Source organism: Carlito syrichta, unplaced genomic scaffold, assembly GCF_000164805.1.
Source record: "Carlito syrichta isolate Samal-C Ts95f unplaced genomic scaffold, Tarsius_syrichta-2.0.1 Scaffold316532, whole genome shotgun sequence".
Taxonomy (NCBI): Eukaryota; Metazoa; Chordata; class Mammalia; order Primates; family Tarsiidae; genus Carlito; species Carlito syrichta.
The window spans coordinates 31,387-54,144 of record NW_007260628.1 but is presented as its reverse complement, the minus strand read 5'-3'; the positions used below and the strand labels follow the sequence as shown (position 1 = coordinate 54,144).

The following is a 22,758-nucleotide window of genomic DNA, read 5'->3' as shown; positions in this document are numbered from 1 at the left end:
CAGTTATTTGTTTCTGTGATAGATCACTCAATACTATAGACTCTAAGTTCATCCAAGCTGCTATAAAGTTCATAATTTTGTCCTTATTTATGGCTGCATAATATTCCATCATGTATATGTATCACATTTTTTTATCCAGTCCTCTGTCAATGGTCAACATGGTTGGTTCCATGTTTAGGGCAAGTATTTCTAAATCAGTTTTAGGCATATGTGTATATCTGGATACTCTCACTGTGCTGGCGCAAGTATTCTTAGTTCAGTTTTAGGTATATGTCCCTTTAGTATACCTGGTCCAGGCCCCCTTATTTTGCTGATGTAAGTATTCCATATTCAGTTCTAGGCATGAGTCCCTTTAGTAGATATACCTGCCTGGATCCAAGATGGTGACAGAACTGGGCAGAGTATGTGAGTTTCTGTGTGAGTAAATGTGTGCAAGGATGAATTTGTGTGTGTGTGTGTGTGTGTGTGTGTGCGCGCGCGTGCGCGCGCATATGTAAGCAGTTGTGCAAGTGTCTGACTTAGTGGAGACCTGGGAGCTAGTGCCCCAGACTCTCTTGGTGAAGTAGTCATTACCAAGGCAGCTCTTTCCCCAGTGCTTTCTGCAGCCCAGAAACAGGAATCATCTTTGGAAACTGGCAAGAGTCATCAAGACCCTTCTCAGAAGAAGCTGCAGGGAATGGCTGTCGCTGGGCTTCTGGCACCAGATTCCACCACTGCCACCTTCGTCAGAACCAGGCCAGTCACTGGCACAAAGGTCACAGCGAGAATGCAGTGAGCAGACCAGGTACTTGAGCCCTGTGGTGGAGAAGATGCAAGCCTGTCACCATCACTGTCATCTGGGAAACTAGACAGAGAAGTGCTCCAGTGTCCCCACCACTGAGTGATGGAGCTGCATCCTCGGACTGAGGGATTAACACTCCATCTCTCTGGGGTTGATCACCATGAACCAAAGAGACAAGACTGGTGCAGAGTCCCAGTCACCTCATCCCCCACACTGGCCCAGCTGTGGGACAATGGGTGGATTCAGAAGAAGACAATCTAGCTGAAAAGGGAAGGGGTGAATGACAAACTGATCTAGCCCCTGCACCATTCCCTCAGCAGTTTGGGAAACATATGACCCATGTAGAAGGAGGTCTTATCTGTGCACCACTCAGAGGGCTGAACACAGCTGAAGCCAGGGGTGGCATTTGAGCTCTGAGAAGCTTCTCCAGTGAGTGAGTCTGCCAGGTGTACTGGCAGCCTGGTCTGGAAATTTCAGGAACCTGCCACAAGATGGAGGTTTACATTCACGAAAAATAATTTTTTTTCACATGTGAGCATATACGTGTCTGACTAATTTTTTTCATGTTTTTTCTTCTTCTTTTCATGTATGAGTGTATGTGTGTGAGAGTGGGTTCGTTGGCTCTCAAAGATTTTTGTTTGTTTATTTTTGGCTTTTTGTTTGTTTTGTTTTGTTTTTCTTCTTTCCTTATTCCTTCTTCTCTTTCCTGTTCTTTTTTTTTTCTTTTACATTATTTTTGATTCAGGAGTACACATGTGTTCCCATTGCATGGACATATTGGGTATTGGTGGGAAGTGGGTCCTAGTGGGCCCACACCCCAGTCAGTGAACACTGTGCTCTACAGGAAGCTTCTGAATCTCAGCTCCCCCAATTACACCTGACTTATCCCTCAAAACTACAAAGAGACAGCATAGCTCCTCATTCCCAGTCTGATTTCAAAATTGCACAAATCCAGAGGCTCTACTTAGGGAAGGACAGTGTGTTGACCAAATAACAGAAGTGAAAGCTATTCCCTCTCTTACTGAGTAACAGTATTAAAGAGACAGAAAAATCTTTCACAAATGAAGAAAATCAATGGAAGAACACAGGTAACCCTCAGAATCCTAAAAAGATAGTACCACAAAATACAGATCTCAGAGCTCAAACAATGGAGATCACCCAGAATGACTGGTCTCGGACTACAAATGCAGATTAAGAAATGAATAGAAAAGATGAACAAGAATCAAGAAAGGGGAGAAGAAAAGATAAAATTAATGGTAAGAGATATTGGCCATAACAAACACCATCCATGAAATAAAAAACAAACTGACAAGCATGGAAAGCAAAATTAACAAAGCAGAAGAAAGAATCTCAGACCTTGAAGACAAAAATATGGAATCAACCCATTCTGTTAAAAACTTAGAAAGAAAGCTTAAAAAGACAGAACAAAGTCTCCAAAAGTTGTGCAACTATATTAAGAGAATGAAATTATGTCTGATTGCTATACCTGAAGAAGTAAGGGAAACAGAGAACACCTTGGAACAAACATTTCACGAGGTTATTCAGGAAAACTTCCACCATCTCATCAGATACATGATCATGCAAATACAAGAGATTCAGAGAACCCCTACACGACATCAAATGAGAAGACCAACTCCTAGACACATAATAATTCACTTACACAAAGTAGGTATAAAAGAAAAAATCCTAAAGATAGTAACAGTGAAAGGTCAGACTACCTACTGGGAAAATCAATTAGAATAGTACCAGACTTATCCATAGAAATGCTACAGACTAGAAGAAACTGGAGTCCAATCTTCAAAGTTCTCAAAGATAAACAATTCCAACCAGGAATTTCCTATCTAGCTAAGCTAAGATTCATCAGTGATGATGGAGAATTAAAATCCCTCCCAGGCATCCGGTCTCTAAGAGATTATGCTACTTCCAGACCAGCTCTACAGGAGACACTTAAGAAGGTATTAAGCACAGAAAGAAAGAAAAAAAGAACAACCATGCATTTCACAAGAGTACAGGAAAACACAGAGCCAACAGAGCAAGCAACACACCTGCAGAATTGAAAACACACATATATATCAACACAAAAGTTAAAAGAAAACAAAAAAACTTTATAAGACCTCATGGCAGGGATAAACTCTCACATTTTAATAATTAACCTCAATGTGAATAGACTAAATGTACTGTTGAAAAGACATAGAATGACAAACTGGTTTAAAAAAAGAATAGATATGCTGCCTCCAGGAAACATATCTCACTACAAAGGACACCCACAGATTCAAAATTAGAGAATGGAAAATAAACTTTCATGTGAACAAAAAAGGCAGGAGTTGAGATTCTAACATCAGACAAAATACCCTTCAAGCTATCAATAATTTAAAAGGATACAGAAGGACACTACATAATGATAAAGGGTTTGATCCACCAGCAAGCTATATTCTTACTAAATATATGCTCCCAACACAGGAGCACCAGAATTTATAAAGCAACTACTTAGTAAACCAAAAGAGGACATTGACTCTAACACTGTCTTAACCCAATAACCCATTAACAACCTTAGATCATTGAGGCAAAACATCAATATAGAGATCTAGAACCTCAAATTGAAGCTTGAATAAATGGATTTAATATATATCTACAGAACACACCACCCTATGACCATAGAACATACATCCTACTCATCACCACATGGAACATACTTCAAGATTGATCATATTCTTGGCCTTAAATCAAGAATAAACAAATTATATAAGACTGAAATAATAACATACATCTTTTCAGACCACAGTGGAATAAAAATAAATATTGACACCAAAAAGTTCCCTTCAAAGCACACAAAGATATGAACACTAAACAACACAATGCTGAACGACTCCTGGGTCAACATGTAACTCAAGATAGAAATTAAAAGATTCCTGAAAACAAATAAAAACAAAGACATGTCTTATCAGAACCTCTGAGATGCTGTGAAAGAAGTAGTAAGAAGGAAATGTGTATGTGTACTACACATACACATCAAGAAAACAGAAACACCACAGGTATACAACCTAGCATCACACCTTAGGGAGTTGGACAGACAAGACCACCCAAATTCTAACTTCAGCAGAAGAATCCAGATCACCAAGATAAAGGCCTAACTACAAAACATAGAAGACAAAAAAAAAAATTATTATAGAAAAAAATCAGCAAAACAAAAAGCTGGTTCTTTGAAATAATAAGATTGGCAGACCCTTAGCCAGGTTGACCAAGAAAAAACCTAAATAAACACAATTAGAAACACAATAGATGAAGACACAACTGCTCCCAAAGAAATTTAAAAGATTATCAGAGAGTACTGTACACACTATACACAAACAAGCTCAAGGACCTAAATGAAATGGAGGCGTTTCTTACATAACACAACCTCCCAAGGTTGACACAAGAAGAAATTGAAACCCACCACAGACCAATAACAACCCAAGAAATTGACTCCATCATAAGAAATCTTCCCACAAAAAAAGCCCTGGTACTGATGGCTCCCCAACTGAATTCTACAAAACATACAAAGAGGAGCTGATACCAATACCATCAAAAGTATTCTGGGCAATTGAGAAAGATGGAATTCTCCCCAAATCATTTTATGAATCTAACACCACACTAATACCCAAACCTGGTAAAGACCCAGCAAATAAAGAGAATTACAGACCAACCTTCTTGATGAACAAAGAGGCAAAAATTCTCAACAAGATCCTAGCAAGTAGGATCCAACAACACATTTCAAGAATCATCTACCATGACCAACTTGGCTTCATTCCTGGGATGCAGGGCTGGTTCAACATTTGCAAACCATAAACATAATTTAATACATCAACAGATGTAAAAACGAGAACCACATGATCATATCATTGGACACAGAAAAAAGCTTTTGACAAAATCCAGCATCCCTTTTTGATAAAAACCCTTGAACAGCTAGGCATAGAAGGAACATTCCTCAAAATAGTAAGAGCCATCTACAATAAACCCACAGCCAACATATTACTAAGTGGACAGAAATTGGAAGCATTTACCCTGAAAACCAAAACAAGACAAGGCCGCCCACACTCACCCCTCCTGTTCTACGTAGTATTGGAGGTCCTATCTAGAGCAATCAGGCAAGAGGAGGAAATCAGGGGTGTTCAGATAGGAAAAGAGAAAGTTAAGCTATCCTTCGTGGCAGACAATATGATCCTGAACCTTAAAATCCCAAGGGAATCTGCCAAAAACATCCTAGCACTGATAAAATGACTTTGACAAAGTCTCAGCATACAAAATCAATGTGAAAATGACAGCTGTATTTTTATATACCAACAACACGCATGCAGAGACTCCAATAAAAAGCATATACCTATTCACACTAGCCACAAAAAAATGAAATACCTTGGTATCTTCCTAACCAGAGATGCAAAAGACCTTTACTACCAAAACTATAAAACGCAAACAAAGGGAAAAATATTCCATGCTCATGAATTGGAAGAATCAATATTGTTAAGATGGCCATCCTACTACCCAAGGCAGTCTACAGATTCAATACAATACCCATTAAATTACCAACATCATTATTCTCAGACCTGGAAACAACAATGCAGAAATTCATATAGAAACAAATAAAGACCACAAATAGTCAAAACAATCCTTAGTAGAAGAAACAAAGTGAGAGGTATCATGCTTCCATATCTTAAACTTTATTATAAGGCTACAATAATCAAAACAGCCTGATATTGGTACAAGAACAGGCACATAAACTAATGGAACAGAATAAAGATTCTGGAAGCAAAACCTCAATTTCTCAACCGCCTCATCTTCAACAAAGCCTCCACAACAACCACTGAGCAGAGAAGACCCTATTCAGTAAATGGTGCTGGGAAAACCACATGTAGAACAAAGCAGGACCCCTACCTGTCACCATACACTAAAAGCAACTCTAAGAGCAAAGACCTAAACAAAAAATCTCAAACTGTAAGAATCTTAGAAAACACAAAAAACACATATGCACATTATTCAGGCTATCAATTCCTGATCTTAACTCCAAAAGCATATGCTATAAGAGATAAGATAGACAAGTGGGACCTCATCAAACTGAAAAGCTTTTGCAAACCAAAAGAAACTATCAAGAAAGTGGGGAGACAGCCCACAGAACAGGAAAAAAGTATTTGCCAACTGTATATCTGACAAAGGCCTAACATCCAGGGTCTACAAGGAACTCAAACAAGCCAAAAGGAAAAAAACAAAAACAAACAAAAAAACAGTCCTATGACAGTTTTGATTCAGTACTAGATATACTTCTTTTTAGTAGATATAACCTAGGTGCCCTCTCTTTGGTGGTGTATTTCTAATTCAGTATTAGGCATACGTCCCTTTATTAAAAAGCCCAATCCCTCACACTGTACTGTTGCAAATATTCCTAACTCAGTACCAGGTATACACCCCTTTAGTAAACATAGCCCAGGTACTTTCACTGTAGTGTTGCCATTATTTCTAATTCAGTTTTAGGCATATATCCCTTTAGTAAACATAGCCTGGGTTTCCTCACTGTGCTTGTGCAAGTATGTTTAATTCAGTTCTAGACATATGTCCTTTTAGTGTACATAGCAAGCGTCTACTCACTTTGTTTCTGGAACTATTCCTAATTCACTACTAGGCATATGTCCCTTTAGTAGATTAGCTTGGGTTTCATCACTCTGCTGGTGAAACTATTCCTAATTTATTTCTAGAACTACATACCTTTAGTAGATACAGCCTGGGTCTTCTCAGTGCCCTAGTACAAATACTACTGCTTGAGTTCTAGATATGTCCCTTTAATGGGCATAGCCCAGGCCCCCTCATTGTCCTAGTGCAAGAATTTCTAATTTATTTCTAGGCATACATCCCTTTAGTAGACATAGCCTGGGTCCCCTCAAACTCCTGGTGTAAGTATTCCTAATTCAGTGCTAGGCATAGGTCCCTGTAGTAGATATAGACCTGATCATCTCACTTTACTGGTGCAATTATTCCTAATTAAGTTCTAGGAATATGTTCCTTTAGTAGACATACCCTGGGTCCCCTCACTGTGCTGATGCAGATATTTCTAATCCAGTCCTAGGCATATGTAACTTTAGTAAATGTAGCCCAGGTCCTTTAAGTGTGCTGGCACAAGTTTTCCTAACCCAGTTCTAGGCTCATGTCCCTTTAGTAGACATACCAGGGTTCTTTCAATGTGCTGGTGCAAGTATTCCTAATTCATTTCTAGGCATATGTCTCCTAAGTAGACATAGCCCGGGTCCTCTCACTGTGCAGATGTAAGTATCTAATTCAGTTCTAGGCATACTTCCCTTAAATAGACACAGCCACAGTACCCTTACCGTGCTGGTGGAAGTATTTCTAATTCAGTGCTAGACATACGTCCCTTTAGTAGACATAACCCAAGCCTTCTCAGTGTACTGGTGCAAGTACTTCTAATGCAGTTCTAGGCATACGTTCTTTTAATGGTCATAACCCAGGTCCCCTCATCATGCTTGTGCAAGTACTTCTTATTCAGTTCTAGGCATACATTCCTTTAGTAGACATAGCGAGTCTCCTCAACGTGCTGTTGCAAGTATTTCTGATTCAGTGCCAGGTATATTGCCTTTTAGTAGACATAGCCCAGGTCTCCTTACCATGGTGGTGGAAGTATTCCTAATTCAGTACTAGGCATACATCCCTTTATTAAATAGTCCGGTCCCTCTCACTGTACTGGTGCAAATATTCCTAACTCAGTTCTAGGTATATGTTCCTTTCGTAGACATAGCTTGGGTCCCCTCAATGTGCAGGTGCAAGTATTCCTAATTCTTTATTGGGCATACATCTCTTTAGTAGACATAGCCTGAGTCCCCTCAATGTGTTGTTGCAAGAATTCAAGTATTTTTAATTTGATAACAGGCATACATTCCTCTAGTAGACATATCCCAGGTACTCTCACCGTAGTGGTGCAACTATTCATAATTCAGTTCCAGGTTTATGTTCCTTTAGTAGACATAGCCCAGGTTCCCTCACTGCTTGTGCAAGTATTTTTAATTCAGTTATAGGTATATGATCTTTTGGTAGACATAGGACAGGTCCCCTCACCATGCTTCTGGGATTTTTCATAAATTGGTACTAGGCATACATCCCTTTCGTAGATACTGCCCAGATTTCCTCACTGTGCTGGTACAATTATTCCTAATTCAGTTCTAGGACTACGTCCCTTTAATAGACATAGCCCTGGTTCACTCACTTTACTGACGCAATTATTTTTAATTCAGTTCTAGGCGTATGTCCCTTTAGTAGACATATCCTGGGTTCTCTCAATGTGCTGGTGCAACTATTCTTAATTCAGTTCTAGACAAATGTTCCTTTAGGAGACATAGCCTGTGTCCTTGCACCAGCATGCAAGGATTTCTAATTCCGTTCTAAGTTACATCTTTTGTTGTTGTTTTTGTTAGATTATTGTTTTGAAAACTTTCTTCACTTTTTTTTTTATTTTAAAGATGTGGGAGTACAATTCAGGATTAGGTATACAAATGATCACCGTACAGGTAAAGTTTAGGCCTCTCTTTGGTCCCCACTTTGCCTGGTTTGAGATTACCCTTATTCATGCTATGTGCCCTTCACTTCCTTCCCTGGCAGTTTCTGGCTACTGCCAATCTCTTTCTTGTAGTATTATGGTAAATGTTCAGGGTCTACTTACGAGTGAAAATGTATGGTACTCAGCTCTTTCTTTCTGTGATAAATCATGGAGTATTATAGACTCTAAATCCGTCCAAGTTGCTGTGAAGTTCATAATTTTGTTCTCCTTTATGACTGCATAATATTCCAAATTTACCAAATTTTTTAACCAGTTCAGTTTTGATGGGCAGTATGGTTGGTTTCATGGTTTTGCTATTGTAAATAGTGCTGCAATAAACATGTGTGTGCCGGTATTTTTTTTTTTTTTTGTAGAGTGATTGAAGTTCCTCCAGGTATATTCTCAGAAGTGAGTTTGCTGGATCATGTGGAAGGTCAATTTCCAGTTCTTTTAGAAATAGCCACACTGTTTTCCATAGAGGTTTAACTAGTTTGCATTCCCACCAACACCGTAGAAGCATTCCCTTTTCCCCATCCTTGCTGCATCAGTTGTTTCTTTTATTAATGATGTCCATTCTTACTGGGGTTAGGAGGTATCTCAATGTGGTTTTGATTTGTATTTCCTGATGGTTAGTGACACTGCAGTTTTTCATGTGTCTGTTGGCTGCTTGCATGTCTTCCGAGAAGTGTCAATTGATGTCTTCTGCTCACTTTTTAATGGGGTTGTTTGTTTTTTCAGCATGTTTGAGTTCCTTATAGATCCTGGGTGTCAAGACTTTGTTAGATATGTAGTTGGCAAATATTTTTCCCAGTCTGTGTGCAGTCTCCCCACAGTCTTGATGGTTTCTTTTGCTTTGCAGAAGCTTTTCAGTTTTATATGGTCCCATTTGTCTATCTTACCTCTTATGGCATGGGCTATTATGGTTTTGATCTGGAATTGGTTGCCTATTCTGATTTCTCTAAGGGTACCTCTGCATTTTCTAAGATTCTTAAAGTTTGAGGTTTCACACTTAGTTATTTGATCCAGTTGAAGTTGATTTTTCTGTATTGTGACAGGTAGGGGTCCTGTTTCATACGTCTGTACATAGTCAACCCGTTTTCCCAGCACCATTTACTGGATAGGGTCTCCTATTCTCAGTGATTGTTGTTGGAAGCTTTGTTGTAGATGAGTTGGTTGAAGTTTTGCTTCCAGAATCTCTATCCTTTCCCATTGCTCTATATGCCTGTTCACAATACCAGGCTGTATTGATTATTGTATCCTTTTAATAAAGTTTAAAATTTGAAATTGTGATACTTCCCGCTATGTTTCTTTTGCTAAGGATTGTTTTGGCTATTTGTGGTCATTTTTTAAATGATAAAGATGTGGGGTACAATTCAGGGTTAGGTATATAAACGTTGATTACGCAGGTACCCTTGTTGATGAGGTATGCCCTCCCAACCCCCCACCCCTGACAGTTTCCCACTACTGTCAATCACTTTCTTATAGTATTATAATTGTTCAAGGCCTGCTTATGAGTGAAAACATATGGTACTCTGTTCATTGTTTCTGTGATAGATCACTGAGTATGATCTATTCTAAATCCATCCAAGTTGCTACAAAGTTCATATGTTTGTCCTTCTTTATGGCAGCATAATATTCCATTGTGTATGTGTACCACATTTTTTTTTATCCAGTCCAGCTTCCATGAGCAACATGGTTGGTTCCATGTTTTTGCTATTATGAATAGAGCTGCAACAAACATACGTGTGTAGGTATCTTTTTTGTAGAATGATTTGAGTTCCTCAGGGTATATTCCCAATAGGGGAATTGCTGGGTCATATGGAAGGTCAATTTCTAGTTCTTTCAGAAATCGCCGCACTGTCTTCCAAAGAGGTTGCACTAGTTTGCATTCCCATCAATGAAGAAGTTTTCCTTTTTCTTCTCATCTTCGCCAGCATCTGTTGTTGTTGTTTGTTTTATTAATGATGGTCATTCTTACTAGAGTTAGGTAGTATCTCAATGTGGTTTTGATTTACATTTCTCTGATGATGAGTGAGGCTGAACACTTTTTCATGTATCTGTTGGTTGCCCATATATCTTCTTTTGAGAAATGTCTATTCATGTCTTTTGCCTACTTTTTAGTGAGGCTGTTTGTTTTTTTCCTTTCAGTGCGTTTGAGTTCCTTGTAGAGCCTAGATGTTAGGGCTTGTGAGATATACAGTAGGCAAATATTTTTTCCCATTCTGTGGGCTGTCTTCCTGCTCTCTTCATGATTTCTTTTGCTTTGCAGAAGATTGTTAGTTTGATCAGGTCCCACTTGTCTATTTTATTTCTTGAGGTATGGGCATTTAGGGTTCTGAATAGGAATTGGTTGCCAGTTCCAATTTCCATAAGGATGTCTCCTGCATTTTTTAAGATTCTTATAGTTTGAGGTTTTACGTTTAGGTCTTTGATCCATTTAGAGTTAATTTTTGTGTATGGTGATAGGTAGAGATCCTTTTTCAATCTTCTGCATGTGATCAGTCAGTTTTCCCAGCACCATTTACTGAATAGGTTCCCCTCTCCCCAGTGGTTGTTGTTGGAGTCTTTTTCAAAGATGAGTTGGTTGAGAAATTGAGGTTTTGCTTCTGGAATCTCTATCCTGTTCCATTTATCTGTATGCCTGTTCTTGTACCAATGCCAGGCTGTTTTGAATACTGTAGCCTTACAGTAAAGTTTGAAGTCAGAAGTGTGATATCTCATGCTTTGTTTCTTTTGCTAAGGATTGTTTTGGCTATTTGTAGCCATTTATTTTTCCATATTAATTTCTGTACTGTCATTTCCTGGTCTGAAAAGAATGACATTGGTAACTTAATAGGTATTGTGTTGAGTCTGCAGATTGCTTTTGGTAGGATGAACATTTTAACAATGTTGATTCTTCCTATCCATGAGCATGGAATATTTTTCCATTTGTTTGTGTCTTCTTGGATTTCTTTGAGCAGTGTTTTGCAGTTCTCATTGTAAAGGTCTTTCACTTCTCTGATTAGGAGGATGCTGAGGTATTTCATTTGTGTGTGTGTGTGTGTGTGTGTGTGTGTCTGTGTGTGTGTGTGGCTATTGTGAATGGGACTGTGCTTTTAATCTGGGTCTCTGCCTGCTTGTTGTTGATGTATAGGAATGCAACTGTCTTTTGCACATTTATTTTGTACCTGGGACTTTGCCAAAGTCTGTTATCATTGCAAGCAGGTTTTTGACAGGTTCTCTTGGATTTTCAAGGTATAGGATCATATCATCAGCAAAGAGGGATAACTTGACTTCCTCTTTTCCTATTTGAATGCCCCTAGTTTCCTTCTCTTGTCTAATTGCCCTAGATAGGACTTTCACCACAATGTTAAACAAGTGGAGTGAGAGTGGGAAGCCTTGTCTTGTTCCAGTTTTCAGGGGAAATGTTTCCAGTTTCTGTTCGTTTAGCAATATGTTAGCTGTGGGTTTATTGTAGATGGCACTTACTCTTTTGAGATATGTTCTTTCTATACCTAGGGTTTGAGGGTTTTTTTTTTTTTATCAAAAGCTGGATTTTATCAAAAGCTTTTTCTGCATCTAATGAGATAATCATGTGGTTCTTATTTTTACATCTGTGATGTATTTAATTACATTTATAGTCTTGCAAATGTTGAACCAGCCCTGCATCCTGGGGATGAAACCTACTTGGTCATTGTGGATGATTTTTCAGATGTGTATTTGGATTCGATTTGCTAGAATCTTGTTGAGGATTTTTGCATCTCTGTTCTTAAGGGATATTGACCTGTAGTTCTCTTTTTTTCTTGGGTCTTTACCTGGTTTGGGTATCAGTGAAATATTAGCTTAGTGAAATGATTTGGGGAGAATTCCATTTTTCTCAATTGTCTGGAATACTTTCAATAGGATTGGTATTAGCTCCACCTTGTACATTTTGTGGAATTCTGCTGGAAAGTCATCCGGTCCAGGGCTTTTCTTTGAATGTAGGTTTTGTATGACAGAGTCGAATCTTGGGCTGTTATTGCTATTTAGTGTCTCAATGTCTTCTTGTTTCAACCTGAGTAGGCTTTGTGATGTCAGAAAGTCCTCCATTTCATTTAGATTATCAAGTTTGTTTCCATATAGGTGTACATAGTAATCTGATAATCTTTTGTATTTCATCAGGGTCAGTTGTGATTTGATCTTTTGTATTTCTGATTGTGCTTATTTGGGCTTTTTCTTTCTTTTTCTTGATCAGTCTTGCTAGGGGTCCATCAATCTTGTTAATTCTTTCAAAGAACCAGCTTTTTGTTTTGTTTATGTTTTCCATATTTTTTGTCTTCTATGTCCTGTATTTGGGCTCTTATTTTGGTGATTTGGATTCTTCTGCTAAAGTTGGGGTTTTGGTGTTCTTCTCTTTCCAGCTCCCTTAGGTCATTTGTTAGGCTCTCCATTTGTGATCTTTCCGTTTTCTTGATGTGTGCTTGTAGAGATATAAATTCCCCTCTTAGAGCTGTTTTCATGGTATCACAGAGGTTTTGGTAAGATGTTTCTTCATTTTCATTTGTTTCCAGGAATTTTTTAATTTCTGCTTTGATTTCAGTGTTGACCCAGTAGTTGTTCATCATCATGCTGTTTAACGTCCATGTTTTTGTGGGATTTGGGGAAATGTTGTTGGTGTTGATATTTATTTTTATTCCACTGTAGTCTGAGAATGTGCATGGCAAGATTTTAACCTTATGGAATTTGTTTATGTTTGATTTATGGCCAAGGATGTGATGAATCTTGGAGTACAATCCATGTGGTGATGAGTAGAACATATATTCTGTGGTTGTTGGGTGGAATGATCTGTAGGTATTTATTAAGTCCATTTGGTCAATTTTCAAGTTTATAGTGGGGTATTCAAATCCCCTGCTATAATAGTATTAGAGTCAATATCTTTTTTTAGCTTACTTAGTAGTTGCTTTATAAATTCTGGTGCTCCTGTGTTGTGTTCATATGTGTTTAGGGTGGATATTTCTTATTGATGGATTGAACCTTTTATCAATATGGTTGTGTCCTTTGCATCTTTTTAAAGTTTTGATGACTTAAATGTTGTTTTGTCTGATATTAAGATCACAACTCCTGCTTTCTTTTGTGATTGCCTGGAAACTCATTTTCCATCCTTTACTTTGACTCTGTATGCATCCCTTGTAATGAGATGAGTGTCCTGGATGCAGCAAATAATTGGGTTATGGTTTCTTATCCAGTTTGCCATTCTGTGTCTTTTCAGTGTTGCATTTAGTCCATTCACATTCAGGCTGATTATTGAAATATGATTGTTTATCTCTGTCATGAGGTTCTTATAAAGTTTTTTCTTTGTTTACTTGTTTTCTTTTGGCTTTGGTTTTATGTATGCATGTGTTTTCAAGTTTCCTGTTGCTCTATATTCTCTGTTGATTCTGTTCTCTGCTGTTCTCTTGGGAAGTGTGTGGTCAATCTTTTTCTTCTTTCTTTTGTGCTTAATACCTTCTTAAGTGTCTCCTATAGAGCTGGTTGGAAGCTGCATAATCTCTTAGGGATTGATATCTGGGAAGGATTTTAATTCTTCATCACTGATGAAGCTGAGTTTGGCTGGATAGAAAATTCTTGGTTGAAATTGTTGAAATTGAATATAGGGCTACAGTTCCTTCTTGCTGTCATGTTTCTGCTGATAGGTCTACTGCTATTCTGGTTGATTTTTCCCAGTAGGTAATCTGACCTTTCTCTCTTGCTGCCTTTAGGATATTTTCTTTTGGGCTTATTTTGTGTAGGCAAATTACTATGTGTCTAGTGGTTGGTCTTCTTATTTGATGTCTTGTAGGTGTTTTCTGTATCTCTTGTGCTTGGTTGGTCACATCTCTGGTGAGATGGGGAAAGTTTTCTTGGATTACCTCTTGGAATACTTGCTCTAAATTGTTCTCCATTTCCCTTTCTTCTTCTGGGATATCAATCAGGCATAGGTTTGGCCTCTTGATATAACTGCACATCTCTTGTAGGCTTTGTTCTTTCTTTCTGAGTTTTCCTTCTATGTTTGTTACAGATCGGGTTAATTCCATGTTCTGGTCTTCAAGTTCTGAGATTCTGTCTTCAGTTAGATTAATTCTGCTTTCCATGCTTGTCATCTATTTCCTGGATGAAATTTTTTATTGCCAAAACCTCTGTTACACATTTTTTCAGTGTTGCATCTTGTCTTTCTCGAGTCTTATTCACTCTTTCCATCCATTTCCTAATCCCCATGTATTCTTTCTGGGGACAGTCCTTGGTGACTTCTATTGTTTGGGCACTAAGGTCTGATTTTTCAGGAGTTTTGTCTTTGGTAAACTTGAAGTTGCCTGAGGTCTTCCTTTGGCTTTTCCTCACATGTGACAAATCTCTTGTTTTTCTCTGTAATTCTGTTATTCAGTGTCAGTGGGAAAGGTTTTCCCTTCTGATGTTTGCTCAGTCTTCTATTCTTCCCTGATCTGGACTCTGGGTTTGTTCTATTTTGAAATAGGACAGTGGATGGCAAGCTTTGCTATCTCTTGTAGTTTGTGAAATTTGAATAAAGTAGTTGATGGGGTGCTAGGATTGAAACTACTTGCAAATTACAATGTTCACTTATTTTAGCATGTGTTCCCTGAGACCCACTCCCCACCACCACTCTATATGATGCAAAGCAGAAACCAATGCAAAAAACAATTGAACACCCAGAATATACATACTCCCATTGCAAGCTGGAATAACAACAAAGTGTAACAAGACAAACAGCAACAAAAAGCCAGGAATACTAAACACACACACACATGCCTAGCACAAAGTGAATACAGAAGAAAAACAGAAAGACTGGAGAAAAAAGGTATTCAAATCAAACCCTCACACATATATTGGCACACAACTTAAAGTATAAAAAATGAAAATTAAAAAAATCCAGAAGTACATAAGAACAAAAACAAACCAGCAACAACAACAAAATTGAAAGATGAACACTCATTCATATACACACATAAACAGAAAGCAACAAATAAAAGAAGAAATAGAAAAGAAAAAAAATTGGGGGAGGGGTATGCAGATCAAACCCTCACATACACATTCATATACACAGGAAAAATATTTTAAAAAATAGATGAACTAACATGCAGTCAAATACTCTTTAACATTTTTAATTAATTAAAAATTAAAAAAACAAAAAATCCTGCCCTCTTGTTCCTCTAATCAGGTCTCTCCTGCAGAGTCACCTCTTTCACTCTGTCCTCAGTGTCTGGAGCAGGGAAGGAGGAGGGGCAGTGGAGGTGGGTGGGGCTGCAGTCCTCCCCTCCCACTTTGATATGGTCAGGGAGATCTCCTCAAGTGGGGAGATGCATGACTATCTTTTCCCCAGGTATGTATTCACAGGGAGTGTCTCAGCTAGGCCTATCCTGGAATGGAGTTCTCCTATTTCAACGGATGTCCAGGCTCTGCCTGGTTTTGTCCCTCTCAGTTGTGTCCCAGCTATGTGGGCCTGATGTTCAGAGGATTGCTGGGGTGGGGCAGGGGTTGGGTCAGCCTTGGACTCACCACTGATCTCATTGGAGTCCTTCCTCATCCTTTTCTGGCCACACACTTTGTCCCATGGCTGGATCAGAGCAGGGGCCGGGGTGCCTAGAACTCAGCACTCATCAGGTCCCTCCAAAGTTTGTGCTTTCAGGATTTTCCCTCTGGGTCATGATCAATTCCTGACTAGTTGATTCACCAGTCACAGAGATTGGATCTGTTGCTCCGTGGTGAGCAAGTTGGAGCACCTTCCTAATCCACCTTCAAGATAGTGGTGGGGTGCCTCTCTTGTCCTTTTCCATGGGACTTTGCTTCTGGACTTCCTCCACAGCCCCTGCTGCCAGTGCCCTGCCAAGTGCTGAAGTGGTAAGACAAAGCCTGCAGCTGGCAGCCTCTCCTGCTGCAATAGTGAGGGAGAGTCTGAGGTGATAGTCTCTCCCCACTGTTTTTCACATGGAAATTTTGTCCATTTTTTTAAATGGCCCTCAGTTTCTGTGACCTGGGAACAGCCAGGAACCAGGCAGAGAAGCTGCAGCTCCAGTTATTGCAACACAGGCCTGGCCACTTGCTCACAAGCTCCCACTTAGACAGTCTCTCCCAGGATTTTCTTCCCAGAAAGGGTTTTGTTATTTGTTTGTTTGTTTTTAAAAGACAATGATGCTCGGTTTCTGTGTCCCAGAAATTGCTAGGGTCCAAGCCCAGCAGCTGTGGCACCAGCCACTGCACCAGGAGAGCCCTGGCTGCTAGCTCACTAGCCCTCACTCAGCTACTCACATGCCCACTCACTTACCAGCACGTACACAATATTTTCCATACACTCACACTTTCACATCAGGACTCACAAAATCTGACTGGTTCAGCTGCCATCTTCCCAACCTCTCCCTTCTTGGCCATTTACGTTTCCAAATGAATTTCTGTATTGTTTTTCCAGGTCTGAGAAGAATAATGTTGGTAATTTAAAGTGTATAGTGTTGAATCTGTAGATTGCCTTTAGTAAGGTGAACATCTTAACAATGTTGATTCTTCCAATTCATGAATGGAATATTTTTTCATTTGTATGTGCCATCTTTACTTCTTTGAGCAATGTTTTGTAGTTTTCATTATAAAGACCTTTGATTTCCCTGGTTAGGAAGATGCCAGGGTATTTCTTTTCTTTTCTTTTTTTTTTTTGTGGCTATTGTGAAAGGGATTATGCTTTTTATTTGGTTCTCTGCCTGTTTGTTTTTGGTGTATAAGAATGCAACTGTCTTTTGCACATTTATTTTATAGTTTTCATTGCAAAGATCTTTCACATCTCTGGTTAGGAAGATGCCAAGGTATTTGATTTTTTGTGTGTGCGTGAGTGTGTGTGTGTGCATGTGTATGTGTGTTTGTGTGTGTGTGTGATTATTGTGAATGGGATTGTGCTTTTCATTTGGTCCTCTGCCTATTTGTTGTTGGTGTATAAGAATATGACTTTCTTTTGCACATTTATTTTGTACCCTAAGACTTTGCCAAAGTCCTTTGTCAGTGCAAGGAGGTTTTTGACAGATTCTGTTGGATTTTTGAGGTATAGGTTCATATCATCAGCAAAAAAGAATAACTTGACTTCTTTTCTTATTTGGATACTCCTGATTTCCTTCTCTTGTCTGATTGTTCTGGCTAGGTCTTCCAACACTATGTTGAACACAAGGGGTGAGAGTGGGCAGCCATGTCTTGTTCTGACTTTCAGGGGAAATGCTTCCAATTTCTGTTCAGTTAGCAATATGTTGTTGTGGGTTTATTGTAGATGGCTCTTACTATTTTGAGGCATGTTCCCTTTATACCTAGGTGTTCCAGGATATTTATCAAGTCAGGATACTGGATTGCATCAAAAGCTTTTTCTGCATCTAATGATATGATTATGTGGTTCTTGTTTTTACATCTTTTTATGTGTTGAATTACATTTATGGTCTTGCTGATAACCAGCCTTGCATCCCAGAGACAAAGCCTACTGGTCATGGTGGATAATTGTTTAGATGTGTTGTTGGAACCAATTTGCTAAAATCTAGTTGAGAATGTTTTCATCTATGTTCATCAGAAAATTGACCTGTAGTTCTCTTCCTTTGTTGGATTGTTACTCAGTTTGGGTATAAGTGTGATGTTTGCTTCAAAAAATGTTTTTGGGAGAGTTGTATTTTTATCAATTGCCTGGAATAATTTCTTTTTTTTTCTTTTGAGTCAGAGTCTCACTCCATTGCTTAGGCTGGAGTGTAGTGGCATGACCATGGCTACTGCAGCCTCAGCCTTCCAAGAAACTGGAACTGCAGGTGTGCACCACCACACCTGGCTAATTTCTGATTTATTGTAGAGACGAGGTCTCGCCAAGTTTCCCAGGCTGGTCTTCAACCCCTGGGCTCAGGCAGTTCTCTCACTGCAACTTCCCAAAGTGTTGAGATTACAGGAGTGAGCCACTGCGCCCAGCTGAAATACTTTCAATATTATTGGTATCAGCTACTCCTTATATGTTGTATAGAATTCCACTGGAAAGTCATCTGATCCAGGGCTTTTTTTTTTTTTTTTTTTTTTTTTGTAGATAGTTTCCTTTTGCCAGAGTCAATTTCCTGAGTTGTTTTTGGTCTATTTAGAGTCTCAATTTCTTCTTGTTTCAATCTTGGGAGGTTGTGTGATGTCAGAAATTCCTCCATTTTTATTTAGGTTTTTGAGTTTGTTTCTAGACAGGTGTGCATAGCAATCTCTGATAATATATTTTGTATTTATTCTGGGTCAATTGTGACTTGCTCTTTTGCATTTCTGATTGTGTCTATTTGGGCTTTTCGTCTCTTGGTCAATCTGGCTAGGAGTCCATCATTTTATTCTATTTTTTCAAATTACAAATTGAGCTTTAAAACAGTATCATTTACTTAATGACTTTGTATTTATTCCATATATATATTTGGTTCTGATTTGGAAGCTGCTTAGGAAAATCAGAAATTCCATATTGTAAATAATTTGTATTGAATAAAATATGTCTTTGTTAAAGATTTTGAATACGAGAAAATAGGAAGAAGAAAATAAAAAACATTGACATTATTACCAGCAATTAGTTTTCTGGTGTATTCCCTGTCATTTTTTTTTTTCTGTAGACATATAAAAACATATAGCATATACTTTAACTATTACTTATTTTCATTTCAGAATATGTCACGTTTTACAATGTCATTTACTTATCTTTGAAATGTGATTTTAAATGGCTGAATAGTATTTCATCATTTGGTTATCATAATTTATTTCACAATTTCTCCTGTTAAATATACAGCTTACTCTAAATTTCTGTAGTGTACTTCACCTGATGATTGAGATTTTTAAAAATTTTAAATGTTTAGTATTTGTATTTTTAATTTTTAAAATTTTTCCTAGCGACAAGGTCTTGCTCTTTTACCCAGGCTGGTCTCAAACGGTCCTCCTGCCTTAGCAACTCAAATTGTTGGGATTACAGGCATGAGCCACCATACCCTGCAGATATTCTTATCTGTCAATCTTTCTTATTACTTTCTTAATATAAAGTATGGCAGGAGAAAGAAAATGTGTTCTCGAGGTACATTTTGTAACATTCATGTTCATGATCTTTCTATTCTGAGGCAGCTGACTTCCCAGATGTCCAGTCTCCAAGCTCTCCTATTATATACTCACCTTAAATCCATTTGTTCACCAAATTAATTTCTTCTGCAACTAAATATATTCACACTGAGAAAAATTACATCTCTTTCCAAAGGAAAGGTTTAGAGTTTTTAAAACAGGACCATCTATCTAAAAATCATTAAATATATTTGAAAAAGCTACAGGTCTAAATATAATTGATGTCCATTTCATTAACCCTTAACTCTTGCTGGTAGGGCTCGGTGGCTCACACATGTAAATAATCTCAGCACTTTGGGAGACCGAAGTGGGAAGATGGCTTGAGACCAGGAGTTCAAGACCAGCCTGGGCAATATAGTGAGACCCTGCCTCCACAAAAAAATATTTTAAATACTAGCCAGGCATGGTGATCCGTGCCCATTGTCCTAGATATGCAGGAGGCTGAGGTAGGAGGATCAACTTGAGTCCAAGAGTTTGAGGTAACAGTGAGCTATACTCCAGCCTGAGTGACAGAAAAAATCCTGTTTAAAACTAAAAAACACAAAAAACAAAAAAAGAAAAGAAGAAAGAAAGAAGAAAAAGAAAATAAAAAGAACACTTGCTTTATCAGCATGTGGTTTAGTTAGAATGTTCTTTTATGATTCATTCTGAACCATTATTTTTAACTTAAATACTTTAAAGTATACACTTAAAATAGCCTTGCTTAACATATTCCTTTATAATGCATGCTGCCTTTTTCATTCAAAATTGAAAACTATATATTTGCTATACTGTATTATTGAAAAAGTGAACTTACAACTAAAATGAGTATTACTTTAAATTGCTCTTTGATGTTTCTCAGGATTGATATATTCTTTGCATCAATAATCAGTGTTTACACACTATTTACTCTTTTGCTTCTGTTACTACAGTAACTTCCATTTCTATGTGTCAGTACTGTCAGAATACTTATTGAAAGAAGTTTTGGGGCGCCCAGTAACTACTCCACGCCGGTCTGAACTGAGAGATTTATTAAAGGGGCAGTTACACGAAGGGACTGTAACCGAGGAAGGACGAGAGAGAGAGAGAGAAAGAGAGAGAGACCGAGAGAGAAAGAGAGCAAGAGAGTAAGAGAGTGGCAGGGACAGACAGAAAAAGCAAGAGAGAGAGAGCGAGAGAGAGAGAGAGAGAGAGAGAGAGAGAGAGAGAGAAAGAAAAGGAGAGAGTGACGGGGACAGAGAGAGGGAATAAGAGAGAGAGCTATGCAGGGAGAAAGGTATATTTATGAACCTTGCAGGGGCAGGTCAGTGCCGTGCCTGAGTCTTATTGGCGGAGACTATGAGGTAGCATTTCTATGGGAAGAGGTTGTTTGAGCACAGGTTTAAGTTTCGCGTGGGCGGGAAAGGCAGGAATTTACGGCCTTTGTTGTCTTTGGGAGGCAGAGCCATCTTGGGGATGCCCTTCTGACTGTTGTCTGCACCTTTCACTTATTTTAAGTGATAATACAAGAACAGCTCACATTTATGGAGCTGTCATTCTAGGTACTATGCTAAGCACTTTGCAGGATCACATATCATCCTTACAACAGCCCTCTGAGTGAGGTGTTATTGTTATCTCCATTTTGCAGTTTGCGGAAGAGAAGGTCAAGGAGGTCATGTCCTTTGCCGGAGGACAATGTTCTAAGTGGCAATGCTTACCTCAGAACTTGGGTGACTGACTGAAGTGACAAGAAACTACTACCTTGATTTTTTTACCTAAACGAGCTCCCCTGTCTTTTAATGGACCCAACAGGAAAACAGAATAAGGAGAAAAAACTCATAGTAGAGCTTCAGGCCAAATTATGGTGGACCCAAAGGGAACTGGAAGACCAGAGAAAGGCCAAGAGGCAGCAACAGCTCCAGGGGGGCATGAAGAGGACATGTCAGGAAGTCTCAGGTCATAGACTACCTAGGAGACCCTCAGTGCACATGGTTCCACAGGGTAAACATGCCGACTGGTTTTCCAGAGCCCAGTGACAGAGCTAGGATGGTGCCTTTCTGGTCATGGCAAGTAATTTTGGGTAGTCTGGAGAGGAAAACTGAATTATTTTTGCAGACCTATGTGGACAAAAGTAGAGAAGAGAGATGTAGTATCTTGCATAGTGAGCACCCTCTGAGAACATTTGAACCTGAATTGCTACTTGTTCTACTACACTGTTAGTTTTTGGAGGACAAAGGCTGGGTCTGATGTTTGAACTCCAGAACCCAGTCTGGAGGAAGTGCTCAGTCAATGTTTGCAGAATGAAGGGACACAAATGCAGTCTGCTCATTCCTTCATGTATTCATTCGTCACGCATCCCTCAGCATGCATCTATTGAGCACCAACTCTGCCAGACATTTTGAAGAATATTTGAAGAATAGCTTGTCTTCTTGTGCTTTGCCTTCTGTTCATGGATGAAGTTTGTGGCAACCTGACTTCAAGCAAGTTCCTCGGTGCCATTTTCTAGTGTTGTGTGCTCACTTCATGAATCTGTATCCCATTTTGGTAATTCTAACAATATTTTAAATGATTTCCTTGCCAATATATCTGTTATGGTGATATGTGGAGGTGATTTTTGATGTTACTATTGTAATCGAGTTCACGTAACTTTCAGATGTTCTAGAATGCCAGAAAATTCACGTGGCTTGCTTTACTGTGATATGCACTGTATTTCAATATTCCTTTTGTTGTGTGTTTTGGATCCAATCTTGCAGTATCTTCAAGGTATGCTTGTGTCAAAAAAGAGAAGATAAGTCTGTGTCCTCAGGGACTTTACAATTCAGGTAAGACTGGTTTGAGCATCTCCCAGTCCAAACAATGGGGGCTGTGGGACAAATGTTCTTGCCTTAGTTTCTTGCACGGAAAAGGAGCCTCACAGGTTCTTAGAAATATTTGTTATAATGTGCAATTAATGTTAATATTGTTCTTGCTATTTTCTGTAGGAGGCAGAAATCACTCATCAGAGGGAAATCGAGGCTAAAAAGACATTTGATGAGTGGAAAGAGAAACAAAGTTCATGAGGAACTGAACAAACTTAAAACATCATGTGGGATGAACTTAAAAGTGTTGCCAACCAGAACTCTATGCTAGAACAGGTATTCGGCACAAGAGGCTCTCCTACTTTCTTTTGTTGAAAATCTGCTTATTTGTTCCCAAAATGTATTTCTTAGTTTGCACTAGTTTTATTTCATCTGCTATTGGGGGCTACTACACTGTGAGGTCCAATGTCAATAACAGAAGACATTACCTGGGGTGAAATCACTGCTGTATCACATACTGGCTGTGAGACTTGGATGAGTTGGTTAAGCTCTTTGTGCTTCAGTTTCCT

At 38.7% G+C, this 22,758-nt stretch overlaps 1 protein-coding gene across 1 annotated transcript in view; it reads left to right on the top strand.

Annotated features, from left to right (window-relative positions):
- The window catches only part of LOC103277220 (interferon-induced GTP-binding protein Mx1-like), a 55,196-nt gene extending 32,746 nt beyond the window's left edge, over window positions 1–22,450 (top strand). The window contains 1 exon segment of the mRNA XM_021707336.1: window positions 22,373–22,450. Within this exon segment, the coding sequence (XP_021563011.1) occupies window positions 22,373–22,450 (78 nt within the window).
- Window positions 22,451–22,758: the final 308 nt, after the last annotated feature.